This window comes from Lonchura striata, chromosome 1A (assembly GCF_050655825.1).
Source record: "Lonchura striata isolate lonStrDom1 chromosome 1A, ASM5065582v1, whole genome shotgun sequence".
NCBI classification, from domain to species: domain Eukaryota; kingdom Metazoa; phylum Chordata; class Aves; order Passeriformes; family Estrildidae; genus Lonchura; species Lonchura striata.
Window position 1 is genome coordinate 23273364 of NC_140741.1, and position 24889 is coordinate 23298252.

General features: G+C 41.8%; 2 protein-coding genes across 4 annotated transcripts; one reads left to right on the top strand and one right to left on the bottom strand.

Annotated features, from left to right (window-relative positions):
• Positions 1–16226, bottom strand: NFYB (nuclear transcription factor Y subunit beta). 3 transcript variants are annotated; one of them, XM_021536208.4, is made up of 7 exons: positions 16156–16226; positions 8108–8201; positions 7490–7620; positions 5518–5715; positions 3729–3810; positions 1351–1430; positions 1–1130 (listed from the first exon to the last, which is right to left on the bottom strand). In XM_021536208.4, the coding sequence occupies exons 2-7, from the start codon at positions 8199–8201 to the stop codon at positions 1098–1100; spliced, it is 618 nt and encodes a 205-aa protein (XP_021391883.1). In that variant the 5' UTR covers positions 16156–16226; the 3' UTR covers positions 1–1097. The 3 variants fall into 3 exon arrangements, with proteins under 3 accessions (XP_021391883.1, XP_085425753.1, XP_085425752.1); XM_085569627.1 differs by having other exon boundaries at positions 16128–16226; XM_085569626.1 differs by having other exon boundaries at positions 8577–16226.
• Positions 15797–22983, top strand: LOC146763406 (uncharacterized). The gene is made up of 2 exons (XM_085569097.1): positions 15797–17966; positions 19496–22983. The coding sequence occupies exon 1, from the start codon at positions 15797–15799 to the stop codon at positions 16934–16936; it is 1140 nt and encodes a 379-aa protein (XP_085425223.1). The 3' UTR covers positions 16937–17966; positions 19496–22983.
• Positions 22984–24889: the final 1906 nt, after the last annotated feature.

Genomic DNA, 24889 nt, shown 5'->3' on the forward strand with positions numbered 1-24889 from the left:
TACATTACCTAGGTAGAGTTTATTGCAAAACCAGGAAAGAGACAGCAAACCTGAAGTCTGTCTTCCATTTCAGATTTGTATCACTTGTTCAGCTGTCAGCCACTCACACACACGTACTCACACACACACACAACACACAGCCCAGACACAGAAAGTCACTACCACTTTTGAGTTCCCACAGGCTCACAAGAAACGTTAAAACATTTCAGTAAAAAGTTAAAATGAGATCTTTTACCACAAGGACTATAAAATCCCCCCCACCTTTGAATTTCTAAGTTTGGGATTCTAAAAGCCATACATAAAAAGGAAGAGTTATTTTAATAGCAGAAAGTCTACCTTAAAAGTATCAAAGTAAGTCTAAGGAGAGTTAATGCAACTGAAAAGAAAATTTAAAAAAGAAAACCTGCATCGCACAGTCAGTGCTTTCATTAACACTGCTGATAAGCTCTAAACCTCTAAATGTAGTAGAACATTAATTGGTTTTGATTAACCTTTAATTCAGAAGATACATTAGAAAAAAAACAATTGTAGCAATTCTTTTGAGCTGCTAGTTTCATGAGGAAAAAGTCCCTTTCAAAATCTCAATAAATAAGCTGACATGTAAAGTTAGTTGAGGTTGTCATGCAAGACAAGTTACATAACTAAGACTAACTCAATCGTTATAATAAAGGCAACTTGCATTCAAAAATGAACTATACCCTTACCATTTTATTCAAAGGGTAAACATGAATTAACCCAGCTGTTTACCTGAATTACAAAAGTAACATGATTCAATATGAAAATAAGAAACTGTCTACAAATCTCTGACAGTAATAAATTGCAATATACAATGCATACAGGAGTTATACAGAGCAACAAACTCTTGTACAAAACAAAAATACTTTAATACCTTTAAAATCCAATTATTTCTTTAAAATCATCATGAAAAAGATTTGAGTCAGAACTCACACCTCAATTAGTCAAGCTTCTGGTAGCTACATTACAGCTATTTAATGTACAAAGAGATAAATCTCTTCACCAGTCATTAAAACTGCCTCTTGGTTAGAGTTGCACAGGTTTTCCGTCTTGTGTTCCCAGATGGAAAGTTTTCTTCAAAATCATGAGAACTGAATTTGCTGAACACCAGAGATCTAGAGAAAGAAAATGCAAGCTTACTTTCCACTGCACCTTTTCTGAAGCTGCAGAGCAGTTCACAGCAAGCAGCATGAATTCTCAGTGTTGGAATGGCATGACAGCCACCACCAAAGGACTAAATAAAATTAATTCTCATCTTTCAGAACACAGCAGCTGAACTAGTGCTTGGATTTTAGCAGCAGAAGGAAGAGTAGGGGACAGGATACAGGATCATACCTGTTGATATGATGTTGTGTAGACCATAACATTCTGCTGTTGGCCGTCTGTGGTTATTAAGCCTGCTGGCAACTGGTTAGCTGAAAGAAAGAGCATTTTAAAAATGTTAGGCAGGAACTGCCTGACATACAGAGCCTTGTTTGATGTGTCTGTCACCATTACATAATTGTGGTCCACTCCAGGACTACAGAGCCATTAATTGCCTGAGTTACAATCCTACACTGGTAGAGTCACACTTGTTACCAAGTGTTACAAGTGAACAAGTTTATTCCCATTCAGAAAAAACAGATAAAATCCAACTTGATTTTGCTCTGAGAGTAAGCAGAATGTCCAAACCTGTACACAGGCAAATGGAGTGGAGCTCACCACCCTGACCACTGAAAAGGCCATCTCCAGTGTTCAGTAACCCAAGAAACCTGGAGAATTCAGTTAGCTTTGTTAGCACTTGAGCATAGCCACAGGGGAGGAACTAGATTAAATCATTGTGCTGCTTTATAAATTGGGATCCATCAGGGACTCCATAATACAGAAGCCCCATGGAAGGCAGAAGAGAAGAACAGGAACAGGCGAAAACTAAAAGGCACTGCTAGAGCCTGACACTGCACTGGTTGACTTCAGCACGTCCTTCAGGGTACAGAGAAGAGCTCTGATTTCACAGAGGAAAGAGGTGGCCAACAAAAGGAGTAAAAAGTACTTCAGAGATAGAGAAAACACAGGGAGTGATGCTCCAAGGTAACCTTCACAACATGTATGTTGAGCTCTCACACTTAGAATAAGTGCCTAACAGCTGCTATTTGGAAGCACAGCAACACAACTCAAACTGTAGGTTGTCACTGTAGCACATTTTCCCCTAGGACACAACTAATGAGGCTTTGTTCATGTAGTTACTAAATATAAACAAGATATATAACCAATACAAAATTCTGAAAGCACAGCATAATCCTAACAGCTTTCATTTGAAAGCTGATGCTTGAGGGTTTTTTAATTAGATTTTTGGTTGGTTGGGGTTGTTTTTATTTTTGTTTTTCCTTTCTCCTTCATTGAACAAATTTTTAATTGCTTTAGTTGCAGGCTAAGAGATGCATTAAGATTACTGAGAGTGGCTCTGGCAGGTCCAAAATTCACTGCCCTTCAATGTGCACATTCCACATCCAACACAGCTTATTGAAGAGTCCCTGACCCAGGCCTGACATGAGGCCACCACCAAGAGCTGAGGGTTATGCCACAGAAGCACAGCTATCACTGCTACTGCTGCAGTGACACCACCATTCACTCCAGACAGATCTATAGCTGCCCCTGTGGAAAGAAATACCTGCAGCAATTGACATGATCAGTTATTTAACATAATTTTATTTTTTTTACTTTCTTCTAATACTGCAACATCTCCTTTGCATCCTTAATCCTGCCAGGACATTTCTAAAATTGCTCTTTTCAAGTCACAGCAACATGAAGCTTTTTCATAGAGCACTCCGAGTCTCCTAGGTCTGGAAATTAAGAATCCAAACCTAAGTATTACAAGTTTTGTATATAAAATTATTATAATATTTAGATTTAGATTCTTAATTTCCAGCCAGTTTTATAAGCTACTCTTCCAGGCTAGAAGAGACCCAACAAGTCTGCACTCTTTTATGCAACCAAAGTCAAACTGAGAGCAAAGTGTATTTCCAACCCTGAATAGGTCATTTTAGTCATCAGGCTTTGAATTTTTGCTAATTCAGTAGTTTACTGGCGATTTTATCACATACTTAGAAAACTAAATCTTGTCAGTAGATATGACTAGAGCTCTGCTTCCTAATTCCTCTAATATCAGGTTCAACATTACCAGCCCATAACATTTAAAAGCCAAAGTGGAGACTACAAGCAAGAATCAGCACTACCAAAACCAGTGCAAATCCCAAAAAACTGTCAGGCTTCAATCCACAGTAAATGGAAGAAAAACTACACTGAATGCACATGATACTCCTCACCCTACACCTCCTAGCTTCCAATCTGTGACTTCTTTTGAATGTAAGAAATATTAACTTCTTTAGATTAGACAAAGATTATTTTCTTCTCTGCCTCATTTCTCAATGATGAGCTCCTCAAGTAATCAAGAGGGGTTCATTTTACTCTTTTCCCCCAACAGTCTTGCAAGTAGAATGAATGGGACCTAAATATGTAGCTACTGTAGGGAAAAGAGAAAAAAAATGTTTGCACCTTTCATTACAACCTGTGTTTAAGTGTATACTAGCACTAATATATGCATTTATAAATTTTCCACAATTAACATGAGCTATTACTAGTCCAGGATATATTCCTCAAGAAAGAATGCTGATGGCCTGATGAAATTTTTATAAAAGCTGTAGCAGTAACATATTAAATTAAAAATTATTACTCACTAAATGCTTCTTCTGTGAGCTCCTCACTTAGACCATCTGCAGTTGTAACTGTTCCCCCAATTCCCTTTTCTCCTTTCATTGCCTAAGAAGAGAGCACAAAACAGCAGAAAAAAAGCTTGAGATTTTTTTTCAAAGCCCCAGGAGCTCTAGCCAAGGTTTGAAACTTGCAGAAAAGTCACAGTGCAACAGCTGGAGCTTGAAATCCCAAGACCTGTAAAACTATGGGATTTGAGAATGTGCATATTACATGAGTGTTTTTCATCTTAGTCATGCTCCTGAAACAAAAACTTGGCGAACTAGGACTGTGTGGTTCTAAGAAAGGCTTTTCACCTTCTGCAGAAAGTTCAAAATCTGTGGTACTCCAGAAGGAGTATTTACAAGAAATCACAAAATCTCACCTACCAAGAATGTGCAACATTTGCTTACCAACCACACACAAGCACCATCACCATAAACTAAAATCTGACATTTAAAACCAAGATGTGGAATTTCTTCTCCCACATCAAGGACTACAGCCAGAAATGATATCAGCACAGAAAGCCAAGGCCCCCAGTCATCTGCATGCAGTTTTACAAGTTTGATACTCTATACTATTACATAAGAACATCTAGAAAAATAATATGGGCATAAAAAAAGATTCTCTGCAACTGCTTGCTGCAGACAAAATACTCAGTTACAAAACGGAAGTACTTCACCCTGAAGACACCCTTGCTGAAATGGAGATTTAAAACTGATGAGCAAAGCTACTTAACCCATCCATGCAATTAAAACCCAATGCAACTACTCTGCTACCACAGCATCTATAATCTGCAAAAATGGTCAATTAAGAATGAAAGTAGCACAGACCCACTTGATACTTATTTGGTAGTCAGGCAATACTTGTCTCTTCAAAAGCACATACAGCACTATCACAGTATGTGCAACTGCTATAGAGAACTGGAAAAAGACAGCACACAGCACTACTCCAACTCGATATTACACCTCCTGTTACTCAGTTATCCAGCAAATGACCTTCTGGGAAGGGGAAGCTTCAAGTGATGTCAGCAAAACAAGTATCGTTAGCAAGTCTGACCTAAAGAAATCTTAGGTTTACAAAACAAAGAAACTCAGAAGAGCATCCTTATCTACTGTTCTGCCAATTTAGAAAGGGGGAGGCAGACAGAAACAAAAAACCCAAGCAGAAGCAACTTCCTTTTTTGAAATGGTCTAAATTGCTGAAAGGAAGAAAGTCACTTTCTGCTAGAGAAGGGATAAATTAAATTAACTGTTTGGATCACATCTAGCTGTACTATGTATGAAAAGCAAACTGAGGGACAGGCTAAAAAAATAATTTAAAAAACCCCACTGAAGCAGATAGTTTCCCATGTGAATCATTATTCCAACAAGAGAAAAACAGTTTTTTTTCTTTTGCAGACTTGAAGTCCAGACAAACAACAGGCATTAGGCCAGTACCTCAGAAGATGCAGCCAGTACATACTGACTGAACCCAAAAATCCAATTAAACATTCTTAATAGGCACCTTTAAAGAGCAGAGCAATTTACTACCACCAATATATTAGATAATTTATTCAGTTGAAAGCTTTAACTACTCTGAATCAGCAAGTCTAATCAAAATGCTTACTTCCTCCTTCTCTTGATATCCTCTGGAATGCTTTTAAACATTACATTACTCCCTGACCAAGAGGTGAGATACTGGGCAAGTTAGGCATTATACAGTTACAACAACAGAGAGCTAAGGATAAAAACACAACCAGGTTAAATAAATGAGCAAATACCCATATATACCAACCTCTCTGAATTTTTGGAGGTATAACTTCAAAGGTTCAACATAGCTATCAAACCCCAAGGTAGACATGGCAAAAAGAATATCCTCTCCATTGATGGTCTTTCTTTTCTCTTGGTGACACCTCTCACTTGCTTCTGATGTTATAAAGCTGATGAATTCACTTACACACTCTTGTACACATTCCTTTGCATCCTTAGCAATCTAGTAAGGAGAAAGGTATCATAAAATCATTAATGAAGACACAAGACTTAAAAAAAACCCACCACAAACCCCACAAAGAATACACCAGATAATTGAGGAAACATTCCAAAACCCAATGACAATACTCATTTAGGCAACACCTGCACAGCAAACCACTGGATGTCCTCACTGCTCTATGTAAGACCAGCTGCAATGTGATTTTACCCATGTTTTACTATTTCAAGCAGCACAGCCAACTGCCAGGATCAACTGAAGTCCTAAATTCTATACAAGCTTTTACACACAGATGCTTCTTGTTTCGCTTACCTATGGCTCTTCAAACCTGCTCATTACAATGTCACAGCCTACTTCCTCTTCTTTTAAGAGAGCTGGTAACTGCAACCCCACTGCAGTATATTCCCACAAATTCAGCAATGACAAGTATTTTTATCCTGCATAGATTCAAGGACTAGAATATACACTTAGCAGCAAGCCTTTCTAATGCTTTAGTATTCCAGTATAAATTTACCAAATAAGAATTCAAATGAAGCAACATATGTCCCTGGCAAGAATGAAGTAAGTAAATTTGATTACAGTTTTCAGCCGGACAAAAGTAACTTACCCAACTTAAGTATTACTCATGATTACTTGGGAAGCTGACAGGAGTCAACAAGAAGATTATAATAATTAAGATTCTTATTCTTCACATGAAAAGAACCTAAAAAATTGAAGCAGTAAACTGTGTGCAGGGTCTTCACTAGCTCCTCTGGTATTTTCAGACACATAGGGTGAGATTTTCAGAAGTCATCAGTCAGCAGCTTCCCTTGCAGTTTTTTTACAAAAAAAACATCCTGACTTTTCAAGATAGTTCTACATACCATATGCTAAATTCTCAAGAAAAATCTCATCCTGATCACTAAAAATTTATGACAATATGGACTAGGGTAGAGTTTTTCACAGCAAAGTTATAAATGTAACATCCAGATCTCCAGCAAGCCCTGAACACTATAAAAATACAAGCAGATGCAAGTAAATTATGTCTTCCTTCTATTTAGAATGATTTCCAAAAAGAGAGATCAGTTTTAGGTGGAGGAAATGTTACTGTGGCTGGAATTGTATTGGAATACAATAGAGAAACAGCAAATCATAAGAGCCCTGCAAAGGTTTAAGATAAACCAGTAGAATGATGAAGTACTTATACAACCACCAGCTCAGCAGAATGGATTAAAAAGTCTATTCTTAGAAGTAAGAAATAAATAAGGCTTTCAATATCTGGCCTTATCTGCTCCACAATATAAAGCAGACTTCTTAGGTCACTTTGGCATTTGGGTATGTGAATATTCGGGTCATGCAAGGCTAGCCATTCTCTTTCCTTCAGGATGAGCACTGGATTTCTATTTCAGCCAAAATGATTCACTTATTCCAAATTTTATGCACCTCAAAGAAAGCAGACTAAATATCTCAAGAGAATTGCATAGAAAATATTCTTAGTGATTGTCATCAAGTCTGATCCTTTACGACAATTTCAGAGAACACATCTTAGAAAAAGAACGCTCTTGAAAGCCCTATGGAGAACAGTTCTGGACACTCTAACTAAAAGCTTTCAGAAATCTACAAAAAATGGTCTTGGTCTCAACATCCTGTTCCTAGGGCTTTTTTCCCTTTCCTTTTGTAACACTTTTCTTCAATAAACCAGCATCATTTGGAAAAATATGTTGTTCTAATCAGATCAACTTCACTGAGAGGAAGGAGTAAAACTCATTAACACACTTTCTTTACCAGACAACAGTATTACCTTTCCTGTTTGGGGTATGGCATTTTTCATTATCCTTGCCACATTTGCAATTGGAAGATATATATCTTGTTCTCTAAAACTCTCTTTTGAGCCATTTGTATCTTCATGATCATTCATGCTGTCTTCTGTGTCTAATGAAATGAAGAAAAGTTAACAGAAATTACATAGAATAGACAGCAGGCAATAATTCAGTTTAAAATCCTACACTGAAGGATGAAGACCTTTGAAAGCACAGTGTGTTAACATCATAGACATAATTTTAAAAATAGATGCAACATCAGGGTGCCTTTACAAAGACAGCATTTTATCACATTATGCACAGAATCATACATGGCTGCTGATCAACAATCATTATTAATGCCATGTCAAAATACAAACTGCTTCCTAGAATGTTAATTTTTTGGTCATCCCCTCAAGGTTTCTGCGCCAACATAAAAAAATCCAACCTCCCCCCTTCAGACTGCAGAAAAAAATGCTTTATATAGTGAGGCATTATGAAAACAATGGAAAATTCTTAGCCTGACAGAAGATAGCAGAGAATGATACAAGAACTGGAATAAAATATATGTATACACACATATACAGAGAGATAGTAGCATTTACTCTCTCACTTCTTACCATCATGAGGCTGTATGACATAGTGACTGCCACCAATGTAATCTCCAGCAATTCCTAACTGAGAAGCATCTGTTGTGGAGCTGTCACCATCCATCTACAATCAGAAAAAGGAAACCTTTCAGGTGTGATTGTTACATCACTAAGTGCACCTACTACCCAAACCCAGTACAAACTGTGAGATCAATTTATACAAAGCATAAATATTTTGCTATTGGAGAACAGCAACCCCACTGTCATTAACGAGTTTTACTGACACGGGAAATAGTTCAAGTGTTTTGTGAGGCTTTCCAAAAACCTCAGCCAGAGGTACAGGCCATGCACAGAATAATTTGGTTTATGTATAATACAGCTTCCATGAAAGTCTGACCAGAACATGCAAGGTGTCTCTGAACAACCCTCAAATCCTACACCAGCCCCCCATTCACTGAATGTTTTGCGTACTACTACACAGAGTGCATCCTTCACTCACCTTTACCTTCCACGTTGGTTTGTCAAGCCACTGACAAACTTCTAGCCAGACCGTGGGACCAGCTCTGCATCCTCATCCTCCCTAAGACACCAGTTACTCCTATATGTCTTGTGAGTCATGTTTTAGCATTCCCTGGTCCTGCCCTGCCTCACTCTCTGGGCATCCTTAGGTGCTCTTCTCTCAAGCTTCTGATGTGGGGGCCAACAAGAAGACTTCATCATGAGGGTTTGGAGATGGGGGCACTCACAGTTTAACAGGTAACTTAAATGCCAGGAGAAAAAGGGATGCCAAAAGAGCCTGTGCTTCCCTCCTTCTTACTGACAAGCTACACACACAGCCCCTGGAGAGGCAGAGCCCAGCTGATTTCACTCACTGACCCCACACCCAGGGTGTGTGGGTACCCTGGTGTCTTTGAAAGATCCCATGGCTGTTGCCAGTGAGACCATAGAGCTCATTTTTTTGCACACCCATGAAGAAGGAAAAGCAATATTGTGCTATTTTTACACCTACCCAGAAATACGAGCATTTAACCTCTCACTAATCTGCACTTTGCTTGTGGCCACAGGGCTGTTTGACTTTGAAACCTTCAAGCAATGTCCGGCGTTACCCTTGGCCACAGATGCACAAATAACGCGAGCGCTGCTCGCATTCCAACAACAGCTGGACAGAGCCTTAGGAGCTGCTCAAGAGAAACAGACTCTTCCAGCCCTTCTTCACTGTACAGAACATCACACATGCTTTTATAAAGAACTTCAGGTCCCTTTTGCTGGGCTTCTGTAAACTATCTTCACTTCTTACACAGCAGCTCTACTCAAAGGAAGGGCAGTGTTTTAGGCATTAACCTTCCATGTGCCAACCTTCACATAAATTCACTCTGTCCACATTTCGCAGGCTCTTTGTTGGGAGATGTAACTTTGCTTTTCAACCTCCCAAAGGGTCTGCAGTTTGCTCACTCAGCTTACTGTAATGACAATGCAAGGATATCACAATCCCGCATGTCATGATCACCAAAACTGACATCACACATCATTAAGAGAATTGTGCCTCTCTCTTACTTCTGCACTTTGAAACAACTAGAAATGAAGTCTGGTAAATCCCAAAAGATTCCTCCAAAATTAACTTACAGCTTTCTGATAGTCTTCTTCTCAGTTTCAGCTCTCTGATCCCTACTAGAATTTAATTCAGGATCTCAATCTTTACTCAGCCCCAGTACAAGGTATTTTAAATACCTTGCAATATTCTTCAATTTCTGCCATGATGTGATAATGACCTGGTTTCCACTCACCTCTCCTTCAGGCTACTCCATCTGAATCTTTATTGCCAAGACCCAGCAACACTAAGAAATCACCTTGCTTTCATTAGCTCAATTTGCCTTCAAAAGACAATTCCTGCTTGAATCTCTTTCAAACTTCTGCTGCATCTACAGACATTCTGATCCTATAAGATTAATGCATCCTCAAGGTAATACCTTTGCTTCTATTATTTTCTGTGTGCACATTTCCAGAGCTACTTACAGGATGTATTATTTCACCATTAGTGGGAATTTGTGTGGACGTTTATCAGCACTGTGAATCTAAAACAGTGATTAGCAAAACTGATAGGAAAAGGCTTGCAACAGGAAAAGACAGATCTGACTCGGATAAAGAAAACAGCCACTGACAGCTTAACATCAGATTTCATTAACATGAAATTACTTCTGTGGGTATCACTTGAAGAAAGATTTTTAGCTGCCAGGACAACATTGGCACAGGAGCTTAGGGATAGGGCTAACACCTTTCTGCATAATGCTCAGCATAACCAGGTCCTGATCCAGGCCCACAGGATAATTCACATTGGAAGTGGCCATGGGAGGTCTCTACTTGAACCCCTGCTAAAAGCAGGGTCAGCTCCAAGCTGAGAGCAGACCACTCAGGAATTTCTCCAGCCACATCTTGAAGGCCACCACAGACAGAGCTGGCCCAGCTGCCCCATGAGCTTCTTCCACACCCCTGCTGACCACACCGTGACCGAGGGAGTGGATCTCAGCACACTACTTCAATCCATGTAAGTTGATGGAAGAACTTCAGCCAGAGTTGTCATTCAATTCAAATCCAGATCCAGGCATCTGAATATAGCAACTGTAATTAATATGCCATCCAAGTCACCCTACTAGTATTTCTTTGAGCCCGATAGATGACAAACATGACCTTGCAGGAAAATTTGGCCACTGCTATCCCAGTCATCTCATAACAAGCAGTTACATGCTCACACATTACAGTTTTCATTTCAGAGGTTCAAAACTCTAGTCAATCACCACATTATCTGTCAAGCTCACCACAAGATCTGTAAGACATAAAGCAATGTTCAGAAAAGGAGAAAACACTCTTCTCACTACACTGTTGCTAATTAATCCCCCTCCTTTAAACAAACAAATAAAAACCCCAAACAACCAACAAAACCCCTCCAAAACCATGACACAAACTAAATTCTGTGTCCCTGAAGTTGCTCTGGAAATGCAGCAGTCCAACATAGCATAGAAACAACACCTTGCCTACACTAACTGCAGTCACTGGGAGAGAATAAAAGGCCAACAGTTTTTATATTGGCCCATTTAGTAGGAAGAGCTACTAGTTTAGATGGAAGTAAATGCTAAAACAGAAAAAATCCTGGGAGATCTAATCCAAAAAAGTTCAGGTGGGCAAGAATGCTCTCAGATTTTGCTTTAGACAGCCCAGTTGTTACAACTTGCTTCATAGAGAAGTAGCCATTTGCAGATTATACCTCACATTTGCATGGCAGTTTCAGCATGCAAACACTGCAATGCCTTTTAATACAAGAGCATCTCCTGCCTCTGTGTGGCTGCCAAATTGCACAAAGAGGGCTTCCAACACCTCAGTCTTCCAGCAGCAAGTGCTGTGTACAACTGCAGGAAGCAATTACTACAGGTTGTACATTACCCTCAGCCTCCAGGGCTAGGAGACACTGAAGCTCCTCCATGCTAACACACGGACTGAATCAAGACTGAGAGCTAAGCATATCAGAAGTGACATGTCAGTCTCTAAAATGACTATGCCACTATCTGATTTTATCAGCAACCAGGGAGAGTAAACAAGTACACAACAGAAACATTCAGCACTACACTGCAAAACAAAAATTTGAATCCAGAGCAGCAGCACAATGCTTTCTGTTAGTGGTTTTCTGTTTGCTTTTTCCATCTCTAATAAAAAAAAAAAGAATATTACTAGGGATATACAAACTACTTGATGCATGGAAATTAACCAAAGAAATATATTAAAAGATAAACATTTCAAAGGCATCAAAGAAGGTTCAGTGATAAGATGCACATGAATGAACACAAAGGTTTACAATGACATTTGGTGTAAGTATTCTGGAGGATGCTTAAAAAATTTGCTCCTGTCACCTGCCCACTGTTCCTATAATATGTCTATACTAAACTAATAAAACATCAGCATCTCAAAGTAAATCTTGCATCCTGTTTAATCTTATAAGCCCTCTTAAGAGCGCAGTCAGTATCAGTGGCTCAGCTAAATGATAACTAAAGAAGAATAAAAGCCCAAGCCTGCTAGCACTGAGAATAAGGGACTAAAGCTTAGATCAGTATAAAAGGAAAAACAAAGAAGAAAAAAAAAATTGAAGAAACAAGATTTTTGTTTTCAGAACAAGGAAGTTATCTGGCAATGATTTACAAACTGCCCTCTTGAAGGGAAACCAAAGGCCTCTTGTGATCTAAGTATTTCATGCAGGATTTATTCACCCTGTCTCTCAAAATTGCTACCCTATAAAAGGGACAGTAGAAAATGATATGCAATGAACTGAAGGACTTGGTACACAATCCATGCAGTCATGTCTGCCAAAGAAACAGGACAGAAATAATAACTAAATCCATACGCAGTCACAAGAGATGTAAAGCTGTGAATCAGTACATAACAGCAGACACAAAATTTTATTTGAGCTTTCTGCACCCTCTCCTGTAAAGCACAAAGATTTTTCAATTGAAAATACACTTTCAATTTCCTTTTATTTTTCAGTGACTTCCGGGAATCCTAATTTCCCAGTGAACTCTCATCTTCAGGTTTATAAGAAATACCAACTGGTGAATGCATTCACAGGACATTACTCCAGCAACCACACAAAAATATAACACTAAACCCCTTAGCACATAGCTAGAACAAAACCAGATGCTGCACTCTCTCTCCATCTCGGGCTTCTCTAATCCCTTACATTCAGTGTTTTCCCCTACAGCAGAATAACACTGGGAAAAGCAGACTGATGCTGCGAGGACCAGACAGTGTCACCAAGGCTCATTAGCATCTGGGCTGTACCAGAATCCTTCTGCTGGCCCACGGGGAGGAAACTTTCCCTTATGGAATCCAAAGAGGGCATTGCCACCTTTACACCTTTCCACTCCATGTAACAGTCTATCAGCTTTATGTCTTATCTTACAAGCCCACATGCCACTGACCACAGGCCCCCTCCACGTGGATCCAGCTCTGCTGCAGCAGCTGGTGGCTCCTTCCCAGGCAGGCTAATATCCACAAGCACTGCTAACTCCAATATATATGGCTGGACTAAAACCTCATGCATTTTCACATCAAGGAGTGGGTCAGTGATACAGAGCAAGCAGGAGAAATCGAGTTTCCACGCTTTCTCTTTTTTGGCAGTAGAAGAGAGAAGCTGGAGGGGAAAATAAGCAAGATGAGCAGAGGAATGGAGGCAGTTTAGCTGTTTTTCCAGAAGCTGGAAGAGAAAAGCAGTGCCGAACACACTGCACCATCACAGTGTGTTCCTTCAGCAACCTGACAGAAATCCCCATATTACCTTTCAATAGTAAGTTTTTGATACTTTTCTAGCATTTTTGGTAAAAAACTAAGCTTATCTGTTTATTAAAGCAGCAATCCATCAATCCTGTCTCTTTCCTTTTAGACATTTGATAACATTTTTAAGTAGGCTATTTTTCCTTTGTTGAGGTAGTAGCTCAAGTATGCCAAGCAGTTTTTTTCCTCTCATGCAACAGGGTAAGTAAGAGTTTTACGAAACTAGTTCAGGCCAGACTGAACTAGCTTCAGAACAGACTATTTTTGGCCAAAACTGTTGAATTTGCTGACACTTGCTTTTATTCTACCAATGTTATTTACCCATATTATTTAGTATGCACGTATATAGTCATGTTTTGCTCTTTTTACAAGCATCCTGCCACTAAAACATCAATTTCCAAATACTAAGTTTCTTCAAAACACTACTGCAAAACTCAGTACCTAAGCCAAGTTTCTTTCTAAGCAAAATTTTAAAGGTGGAGCAACATTAGATTTATATTTGAAAGCACTAAAGGAAGAACCTTGTAAACCTTTTTTAAATGTTGACAAAATAAGGTAGCGGACTTTAAAAGTTTCAGGGTTTAATGTTTCATATCTTGAAATTATCTTAAACATTCTTTTTAATTCCATTTCTGAACATTGCCTCCCTTCATGTAATTATTACCACAAATAAGAGTTAAGCTTTGAACTGCTGTGACTGTCAAATCCTGAAGTCTAAAGAGTAACACCCAGAGCTCCTAACTTCTCCCCATATAATGCCATAGCTGTAAATGGCAGCAGCCAAGACCAAGTATAACCACCCGCTCAATGCACAGCAAGAAGGCAATTCACAGAGGCCTCAGAACAGTTCAGACTGATCCATCTCGGGTATCTGAAAGAACTGCAGATGGATCTTGCCTTTATATTGTAGCTGTCACGCCACAGGCCACATAAGCAAAGAAACAAAGAAAGTAACCGCTAGCTTATTGTTTAGGAACAGTATGCTAATAATTATATATAGACACCATTTCTCCATTCCTGCAAGCCAATTAAAGCCAGACTCTGAATAGTGCCCAAAGTGGCGCCTGCCATCTTCCTTTTTCTAACCATTTTGCCAGAGCTTCTTTTAAGAAAGCTGAATTTTTTAATTGACAATAACTGCCACCTACCAAGATGCCAAGGAAAGGTTACTACATGTAACAGAGTCGATGAATGGGCTGAAATCCAGATTTCTATGCTCCTCATTGCCTAAAAATGTTCAGATAATTGTTATCAGTAATTTTTCCATCCCAAAAGCAACCCAAGCACACTAGGTAGCTTCTACCTGACAGCTCTTTCAGAACAAAATCTTTTTGGTTAAACCTCAAAGAAATTGGTAAAGCTAGAAGTTGATTTTCTACTGCTGCTGTACTGCAGAATATATAACATAGCCACAGAAACGTTACTAAAACACATGAATTTTTTTGTCATTTTCCAATAGTATTACCTGTGAATAACCTCAACAGTACTCTTCAGGATCACCAACTACATAATTTCTGGAGGCAGAACAGTGGCTAGTACACCGAGGCCTGCCCAAGAACACCTGCCACAGACCGAAAAGTTGTGCAGACATCGATAATGGCAGGGTCCTGTCTCTCTCCCATCTGTCATGTGTGTGACAGGACAAGTGCTGATGCCTCCCAGCTGCCTCTGTGCCACTGCGAGCCGATCGATCCCATCTCCCGATTCCATGCCCTTCAATGATGCAAACGCAGCTAGCTGGGGCAGGGGACACCTTCCTACTTACACCAACAGCCTCCGAGCCTTCCTGGCACTCAGCTCACATCTGTTCGAGAGCTTAGCTCGTCTATCGTGACCCCTTGTTTACAAATGGCACAAGACGACGAGTCCTCGGTTAATCAGCAACTTTATTGTTGGTCACCCTGGCTGTGACTCCCGCGCTGCCCGCACCTGCCCGGGGCCGGGGGCCGCTCTGCCCGGCCCCCGCGCAGCCACCAAGGCCTCGCACTCCCGCCCGCATGGCCAGCCGGGTGCTGGCACCGCATCCCGGGGACTCGCCCTACGCTCCTCATCCCTGCAAAATACCGCCAAACCTCCCAGGAAAGGTCCCGACAACGGCGTGGGGAGCTCCGGGAGGAGAGCCCGGGCCTCCGCGGCGCCGCTACCCGGCTGCGGCGCGGCAGGGGCCGTGGGCGTGGTGGGGGTCCCGGCCGCTCGCTGCCGCGGACACAAAGAGCGCGGAGCCCCTCCGCCCGGCGCGGCCGCCGCAGAGCCGCGGCCCCGGGACGCGCCGAGCGCGGCCGGCGCGGGGACGGAGCGATGGCGGGAGGCCGTGCGAGCGCCCGCCGCTCCTCGGCCGGGGTGAGGGGTGCCGGCCGGCCGCGGGGCAGCCCCGCCTGCTGCCCCCACCCCTGCCTAGGCCGCAAAATGGAGCCGGAGCGGGGAGGGCCCCGCGGAGAGAGCGGGACAGCGGCGGGGGCAGCCGCCCCGCCGCCCCTGCCGACACCCCCCTCGCTGCCGCCTCCCTCCCTCCCTGCCTGCCCGCCCGCTCCGCTCCTCTCCCCACCCGCCCGCCCCGCTCGGCTCCCGGGCCGCGCGGCCCCCGCGGCTCCGGCCGCACAAAGCGACGCGCGGCCGGTGCGGGGCCCGGGGCGGCAGCCCCGCACTTCCTGGTGCCCGCGGCGGCGGCGCGGCGGCAGCGCCGGGGCCCGGGGAGGGAGACGGACATTTCATTCGAGCCTGCAGTGGAACCGGTTACCAATCATTGGCCGGAGCCAGGCACAAACCTCCAGTGCGGCCCTGGTTGGCTCCCTCCGCAAATCGGCTGTTTGGTTGGACGGAAAATGGCTGCGAAGGAACCAGTCCCAGCGCGGAGCCCCGCTTCCCGCAGCCGGGCTGCCCTCCCTCCGCGCCGCCTCCCCGCCACTCGTGTCGGCTCTTCCCTCAGCGCGCGCCCTCCCGCCGGACCGGCCCTGCCCGCCTCCTTTATGGAGCGGCCGGGCCGGGGGCGCCGGGCCCGCCCCCCCCGCCCGGGGCTGCGGCCGAGGGCTGTCCCTGCCACACGGCTGTCCCTGCCGCTGCTGTCCCTGCCGCTGCTGTCCCTGCCACACGGCTGTCCCTGCCACACGGCTGTCCCTGCCGCTGCTGTCCCTGCCACACGGCTGTCCCTGCTGCTGCTCTCCCTGCCACACGGCTGTCCCTGCCACACGGCTGTCCCTGCCGCTGCTGTCCCTGCAGCACCGCTGTCCCTGCCACACGTCTGTCCCTGCCGCTGCTGTCCCTGCAGCACCGCTGTCCCTGCTGCTGCTCTCCCTGCCACACGGCTGTCCCTGCCACACGTCTGTCCCTGCCGCTGCTGTCCCTGCCGCTGCTGTCCCTGCCGCTGCTGTCCCTGCCACACGTCTGTCCCTGCCGCTGCTGTCCCTGCCGCTGCTGTCCCTGCAGCACCGCTGTCCCTGCCGCACGGCTCCGTCCCGCAGGGCTGCCGCCGCCGATCGTGTAGCGAGGCCTCTGACCAGCCCTTCCCTGCGGCCTCGGTCTCACAGAATCACAAATGGGTCAGGTTGAAAGGCACCACAGGGTGACATCTGGTCCAGCCTCCCTGCTCAGGCAGGGCCATCCTAGAGCACAAGCACAGGATTGCATCCAGGCCGTTCTGGAATATCTCCGGTGAGGGAGACTCCGGCCTCTGGGCTACCTGTTCCAGTGCGTGGTCACCAGACAGTAAAGGGCGTCTTCCTCATGTTCAGGTGTTCTGCGCATCAGTTTCTGCCCGTTGTCTCTTGTCCTATTGCTTGGCACCACCAAAAATGCCCAGCTTCTTCCTGTGATGCCATCCCTCCAGATACTGATGGACATTGATGAGGTCCCCTCTCAATCATCTCTTCTTTAGGCTGAACAGGCCCAGCTCCTCCAGCCTTTCCTCATCAGAGAGATGCTCCAATCCCCCAATTGTCCTCATTATCCTGGGAGGAAGAGTGGCCAGCTGTGTCCCACTGGCCTTGTCCCTGGCCACACACCCTGTTGCCTTACCAGCTGGTGCCTGTTGTCAGCAAGGCAGGCACCATTTTTATTGTGAAGGTTCCTTAGATCTATTCCAATCTATCCAACACCTGCATCAAGATTCATCGGCTGAGAGAAGAGCAGGTTATATCCCCAGCCACTTCCTACATTTTGCACAGCCTGAGAAAAAGCAGGATGGCTCATGGAACCCAGGTCCAACCAACCATTTGGTGGAATAGAACCTTGGGTGAGGGGATCTGTGGGTCTGCATTACTTTCACCTTTCCCCGAAAAAAGTCAAATTTCACTACAAACCAGAAAGGATCATTTCCCCGTGGTGAAACAGGACTTAAAGAGAACATTTTTCTTCCATTTTTAGGCTTTGTTCTGAAGAAATACGGGCTGCTGAGTGAAGATATTAGTTGGACTGACTTCTCTGCTGAGATTTATAAACCTCTCTTATGAAGCATTTATATGAAACACTTCATAATCCACGAGTCCCTTCATTAATTAGAATCAGAAAGGGCCAGAGAGCAGCCAAAGACATTCTACACATCTGCCACCAACATGTGTATGCATGCAATCTCTCAACAGAGGTAATAAGAATATTTTTGGTTTGTTCTTAATTCCGAATAACCTGTAGTAATTCTTCATTATTTGAGGGTCTTAACTATTTTAACTAAACTAGTATGAAGCTCACATTTCACAATAGCTTTTGCTAGCATTCTCTTCTGGTTAATATCTCCTCTCCTAACTCTCTTCTAGTACTGTGATCTACATAAAGCAAACCTCAATAAACCCTACACATTTCCACATGGTTTCACGTAACACCATTAGTTTCATGTTCTTTGTTATATCATAAAGATTTAGATTAATTCAAAATGTGCATGTATTTGGATTGTTTTGAGTTTAAAGTGAAACTCAAGCAAGAAGAATTTTGTGTGGCCATGGGTTTTTACTGTAAATGCTATATGCAGCTAAATGCTGCCTCATGGGCACTATGAGCAGTAATTAGTAATATTTTTTTTTAGTGCCCAGAGGATGTTAAGGCAAGAATACTCACTAAGTTTGGGACCTTAGGGGATGCATTTTTCCCTTTATCTATTTTATAACTTGTATTCACTAAGTACAATGCTGTGACAATAAACTATTAATCTGCACTCTTAAGATCTTTGGGTAGATTTTGTTATGTCAGCCCAGAATTTCACAAGTTATTAGAAAGATGAACGCTGACCAGTCTGCAGGTTTTTCAGGACACAGAGCAGATAGTGGCCTTTTTTGAGCTGATAGTAGCTAGTTTTGAATCTTCTTGAAAACACAGCCCTCAAATTTTTCTACTGCATTTTTTTTCAAACTTGAAATGAAAATGTTGTTTCTCTTGTGGTTTTTGTTCTGATACTTATCAATTTTGTGTTGATGGAAAAACTACTTATCCACTTCTACTCAGCACTTTTCTTTAGGACAACATAGTGGGAACAAGTGTTCACTGTTACTGGTGACAGAACAGCTCTCAGTGCTTAAACTTGTCAGTCAGCTGGAGCCAGGGATTTCAAGCCAGCATTCCCATTTGCACACATTTTATTTTGTGTTCTTCCATTAGTAACAATTTCTATCACACACTTGTAACTCAGTCTTCAATTGGTTCGTTATTTTATTCCTATGCTAAGTATATTCTCAAGCTCCATATTTTGTAAGGCTGTAATCTACTTCCTGAAATTTTCATTTTGTGCCTAAAATTTTCAGTGAGGAAATCAAAATCTTCAGATATCTTCTGTTCTATTTAGTAAGTGTTAGCTACGGTGAGCATGTATATATCTTTATACCAGAACAGATATATTCAGCTTTTTCCAGAATGTGCCTTACTTCTGCTGTGGACTCTGTCATCTGGAAAAATAAGTGCTTGAAATAAGAAATTCTGATTTTTGTAGAAATAGCACTGGATGTAGGGTGGGTGAGTTGTTAATCTAACTATCTCCAGAGTTCTCAAAACTGTGAAGTTCTTAGTGTAATAGACTGGAAATAGATTTATCATCAAACAGTGAACTCCATGGGGCATCAGGAACTGGTATTCATTCTTTATAGTAATTTTTTCTAAAAATTTTCATTATCTTATTTATTTTTGTAGGTCAGAGCATTCTTATTTGTATTCGACAATCCTAAATAAAAGATACTTGAAGCTACAGAGCTAAGCAATGCTATCTGAAAAAGATGAAATGTGGAAATCCCGAAGAAATTATCTACAGGTAATTAACCAAATCAGAGTGGGATGAGACCAAGTGGAATTAAACAAAGTTCAAGGCATTTTTATTTTTCTAAGGATCAGTAGCTCACTGCTGTGTTGAAAAAATCTTCAGCTAATTAGGCATGCCTTCCTTTTAGATAGTATTCCCCCTTTAACAGTAAAATTTCTGCTACACTTGGAAGTAGCTGTGTGCTCAGGTGGCCTTTGTGCTATGTCATCCCACAGTTCTGAAGGGGAGACATGTAAAGCATCTGCACTGCCACTGCACCTGAGAGGCAGATCTAGAAGAGTAGCTAGCTTTGTTGCTCGTGCTGTGAGGGCCAAAGGATTTGTTTATTCACAGTAGACTGGTATCCCCCCACAAAGAGGGGACTGGGAAGGTGCAATTCTGAAATTACTACATCCCATTTAGGAAATATGGTCCAAAGAGCAAAGTGCAAGCTTGGATATAATTCCCAGGCCTATTGTATGCTTCTTGTATGACTTTGGGCAAATTACTGTAAATCCAAGCCATCAGATTTCAATTGAGACATGCATAAATGCCTGTGAAAGTCAATTTTAATCATATTGTGCCTAAATTCCCCATCTGCTAAATCAGTAGCAGTGTCATTTCCTATCTTGAGCTGAACTGTGAATGGCTCAGATACTGGGAAAGCAGGAGAGATAGGAGTACCAGAGGTAAGGAATGACAAGTGAAACTATTTTTTGAAGGCTTCTTGAGACCAAGCTGCTGTATGCCAATCCCTAAGGAGAGCTGGACTCGTTTTTGAGCCTTTTCCTCACTACTGCTCAACTGCCTTTCTTTCACAGGAGGCACAGAAATGTAGCATGTTGAGACATATTCCACTAAGTAAATTTTATTAAAATTTACTAACATTTCAAAATTTATTGGGGGAGCTGAGACAGATATGCAGTACCTAATATCTAAATCTTCTTCCTTTAGAGAAAAGAAAAAACAACTTACTGTTTTCACTGGAATGGGTAGTCAAGCAAATAGATGAAAAGATACAGGTTGAAGTTTAGGTTTGCTAGTTAATCTCAACTCAGTGGGGTTAAATGTGGCTGGCAGCAATCCCTTTGAAAGGTAGCTGGAAGAGAACTGACTTGTAATCAGGTAGTTTATATGTTAAGACATGTCTAAAACATCTAGTATAGATATTTTACATGAGCAATAGGAACTTCAAAGTACACATGCAAGACAGAAGCACTTGAAGGACTAGAAGAGATCTTGGCAGAAGCTTCTAACTTGCCCACGAGTCATACAGCAACAGGTGGAGGTGAAACTGTAATAATATCTCCTCTGCTTTGTTTTCAAAAAAGGAACAACACCGTTTTCCAATGCAATCTGAGAAGAGTTTGCTTTTCAACTGTGCCATTACAACCTCCTGGATAAAACCATTAGCATTGGTTTTGTCTCTTCTCAAAACACAGAAGAGGAAAAAATCAATGCTCATTTTAAATAGCAAAGGTTGAAGTAATTTAGCTTTTTCAAACCTTATGACAAGTAATATAAAGTATAAAATGGAAAAGCTAAGTAGCTCTGGTAAAACTTCAATTTAATTTTTCATAACTAAATTTTTTACACATTTGCAAAGGTCATTCACATGGATTTGTTTGATATCACTAGCATTCAGCTGCATTCTGTGGTTATGTTTTGGATTTTCTCCCTATTACCAGCTACATGTGGGATTGAAGGTACAAGAATAGTGAAAGATATCTTATTTAATTCCAGTCTGCAAGAGGACAAGCAGCTGCTTAATGGATATGCAGTGAAATCCTACATCTCCCAGGGGTGGGGAAGCTGGGTTCCATTAGAGCTCTGTTTTGGGTACTGCAGAGGGAGTACAGAAGGCACAGATGAAGATAGGAAGTGAGGAAATGTAGACTTTTGCCCAGTCCAGTTCTGATGACAAAGTTACAGTTATGAAAACCCTGAAACTGTCAGTATTGACAGTGGATTTACAGAGCAGGAGCTCTGGTGGGCTACAGAAATAAGTTTTTCTCTGGATCATGAAAATTTACTTACATAAAGCCGATGTTTTCTAATTGTGTCCATGTGGTTGAATTGTGCAACTCTTAACAGGTTCGATCACCTGGTGTTCTTGGCGTGTGCCAAGGTTTAACCCCAGTCAGCAAGTTCCACACAGTTGTTCACTCAGTCCCTCTCTCCTCAGCTGGGAGGGGAATATGAACAAAAAAGTAAACCTCATGGATTGAGAGCAGAACAATTTATTGATTAAAATAAAATGCTATGGTCCTACTAGTAGTAGTAGTAAAGAAAAGGAGAGAGAGGAGTAAAACTCCAGAGGAACAAGTGATGCACAACAGAGTTGCACACCACCCACTGACCAGTCCCAGCCTGACCCCAAGCAGTCATCAGCAGCTTCTGGACCCATAGTTTATATACTAAACATGACATTCTGTGGTATGGATTATCCCTTTGGCAAGCTCAGGGCAGTTGTCCCAGCTATGTGCTTCCCCCAGCTTCTTGTACTCCTGCTAACTGGCAGAGCTTGGGAAGACAAAAAGTCCTTGATTTAGAGTAAACACAACTTAGTAACAACTAAAACATCAATACATTATCAACATTATTCTCATACTAAATCTAAAACAAACACTGTGCCAGATAGTAGGGAAAAAAACAAACTCATTCTCAGCCAAACTCAGCATGAATGGAGAAATTCAAGACTTTCCTACAAGTATCAGAGATTTCCAGAGGCTATGGCATTTGTCATTATTTGTAGTTTAGTTTCCTTCTTGTGGATATGGGACCCTAAACTGCACTGCTTCAAAGGCTTGTGTACATTACCATTCTGTCAGCAGCATGATGAAAATAAAACTGTTCTCTTACACTCAGTGACACAGGGAGCATCTTAGCCATGCCCCTGAACTGTCACTAACATACTGACTGACACCATTGCATTTGCAGTGTTGGCAGAGACATAGATTACTTCTGTCAATTTAAGCATGAAAGCTGAAATTCTTTTCTCTTGAACTTGTCCAGACTAAGGACTATAGATAGGGGCACTCTTTAGAAATGCCTTTCTTCAGAAGAATGGGTCAACACCTGGACATACCTGTGTTTCTCTGTTGGCTGCAGAAGAAGCTTAGATCCAGAGTTTACACAAGAGGCAAAACTTTGAGGTGAGATCTTGAGGTAAGAAAATGAATCTAAGCTTGCAAAAATGACCTGTGGTATTTCAATTACATTAATATTAGTTACTGATGATGGAGACAGAAATGTAACAAGAACACACTGAGATCATGCAGCAATAGCTGGATTTTATTGTTGGCTGCCTTTTATAGGGGCTTCAAATTTCCATTGGCCAATGATATGGATGCATTCCATTTGTGGTTCAGATTCCAGTTCAAACTGGAATCTGACCTGTCAGAACTGCACCTGGGGGCTTGTTTAGTTCCACTCTCTGATGAACCAGGTTGGTTGAGTTGGTGTCCCCTATGCCAAATTATCTGGGCAGCTATAGACCAGCAATAGCTGTCACAGTTGCCCCTTGCTGTTTTAAAAAAATGCAAAGTGTTCTTTGTCATCCTTCTGCAGACGCCTTGCAGAGAGGATGACAAGACAGCATGATTGATGCCTTAGGTTTTAGTTTCTATATTTTTCAGATTCTGTGATGCTTTAGTGTGTAGTTCTGAGCTTCATATTAAGGGATGGTAAGCTCTCTTCAGAGAGTAGCTAGACAAAACAATTCCTTTTCTAGGTGGGGACCAAGGACAACCGATCCAAGTTTCACGCCCAAGAGCATAAACAATGGTGGACTGAAGAGAGAAAAACAAGAAGGATGGGACTTCATGGGCTAAAGCTATAACTGGACAATTAACTCCAATATGCTAATGAACCAGAACTTATAAAAATGAGAGACCTCATGACCGGTTGTCCATTTTGTGACCATTTTGGGTTCATCTTGGGTGTAGCCCTGGCCGGGCTCTTGTGCTGCCCAAGGTGTATCCATTGAGTCCTTCTAATGAGCACCTACTTTATTCTTTAACCCATCTAGCCTCTGTTCTAGGTCAGCCTTCACAAGGCATCATGATGACACCGGTGATTTCACCCAACTCGACACACCTAGCCTCTCCCAACCAGTGATACATCCTATAAATGGTTGAAGTTGTCACATTAATTCCCAGGAACTGTCAGGCAGAATTACCAACAATAGAAGTTCTCAAAATGGTATGCCGCAGGCTTATTACTTGGAAGTTACAAACCTACAACTTAACTCTACAAACAGGAAACATTTCAACTTTAGAACCATGGGAAAACCAGCAAACAGGAGAAACCGTCTGTCTCAGTTCAGGTTTGTGTTCCATATCCTTAAATAGATAAAATCTTCAACTCTTCATATCTTTAAATATATAAAATCCTTCTAATAGTGCCAAGTGATTTAGGGTATTGACAGTACCAGGCATTTCCCTTTCTTTCTGTTTAAAAATAATATATTTTAAAGTGCCATGAGGGGAATACCAGTGTGTAACACACCCCACAGCTGTAAGAGTAATTTTGTGTTTAGTGAGGTATACAACTGCTTTTGAAGTTACCACTTTCCAAACAGATTTAAAATTATCAAAGGAAATGTCCCGTGTCTTAGTTAGGTTTTACAGGTCACATATTGGTATATGATTAAAAATGACATATCCTTGTGTTTGTAATGTCCTTAAAATATTTGATTCTCAAGCTTTTTGAGTAAAGTTGTAAGTAAACCATACTGAGTCATAGACTGTAAGAGATGACACATTGCAGGTTTTCTGGAGGTTAGAGGAACTGGTATTAATTTAACATAAACTTGGTGATTTGTAGAGGTGGTGAACACACCATTGCTCTACAGTGAGACTCCTTGATTATAAGTGACACTGGGTAATTCTGATTTTTATGTGCACTGGTTTTATGAAACATCTCAAGAGTAGAACTTAATTTTTTCCATTACTTCAGTGGATCTTCACTGCAGCAATGTAAGACCTTTTTCTTAATGAAAGGAAATGTGATTAAAAGATAATTGCAAAAGAATAACCAAAATTAAAAACTGTGAACGAATAACAGAGCTGCAAGGTGGTTTTTAAAATTTAATTTTTCTCAAATTGGCTGAATTGCCAGCTGGTAGTCCTCATGTAATGAAAATATTGAGATGGGTTTGGTAGAATAAGCTTCCCTAAGCTTGTTCAGCAAATTAGTTTAATAACTGTATTTCTGAAGCCATAATAATCCATGAATGCCTGCAACAATTATTATCTTCATTATCATAATAATTTTTGCTGTTACAG

Bases quoted from the DNA above. Each gene is read 5' to 3' on its own strand.
- NFYB (XM_021536208.4), bottom strand. From the start codon at position 8,201: ATGGATGGTGACAGCTCCACAACAGATGCTTCTCAGTTAGGAATTGCT. The intron at 5,716-7,489 runs GTAATACTGTTG...TCTCCTTACTAG, and splicing joins CCATACCCCAAACAGGAAAG to ATTGCTAAGGATGCAAAGGA. The intron at 3,811-5,517 runs GTTGGTATATAT...CTCTCTTCTTAG, and splicing joins ACCTCCAAAAATTCAGAGAG to GCAATGAAAGGAGAAAAGGG.
- LOC146763406 (XM_085569097.1), top strand. From the start codon at position 15,797: ATGGAGCCGGAGCGGGGAGGGCCCCGCGGAGAGAGCGGGACAGCGGCG.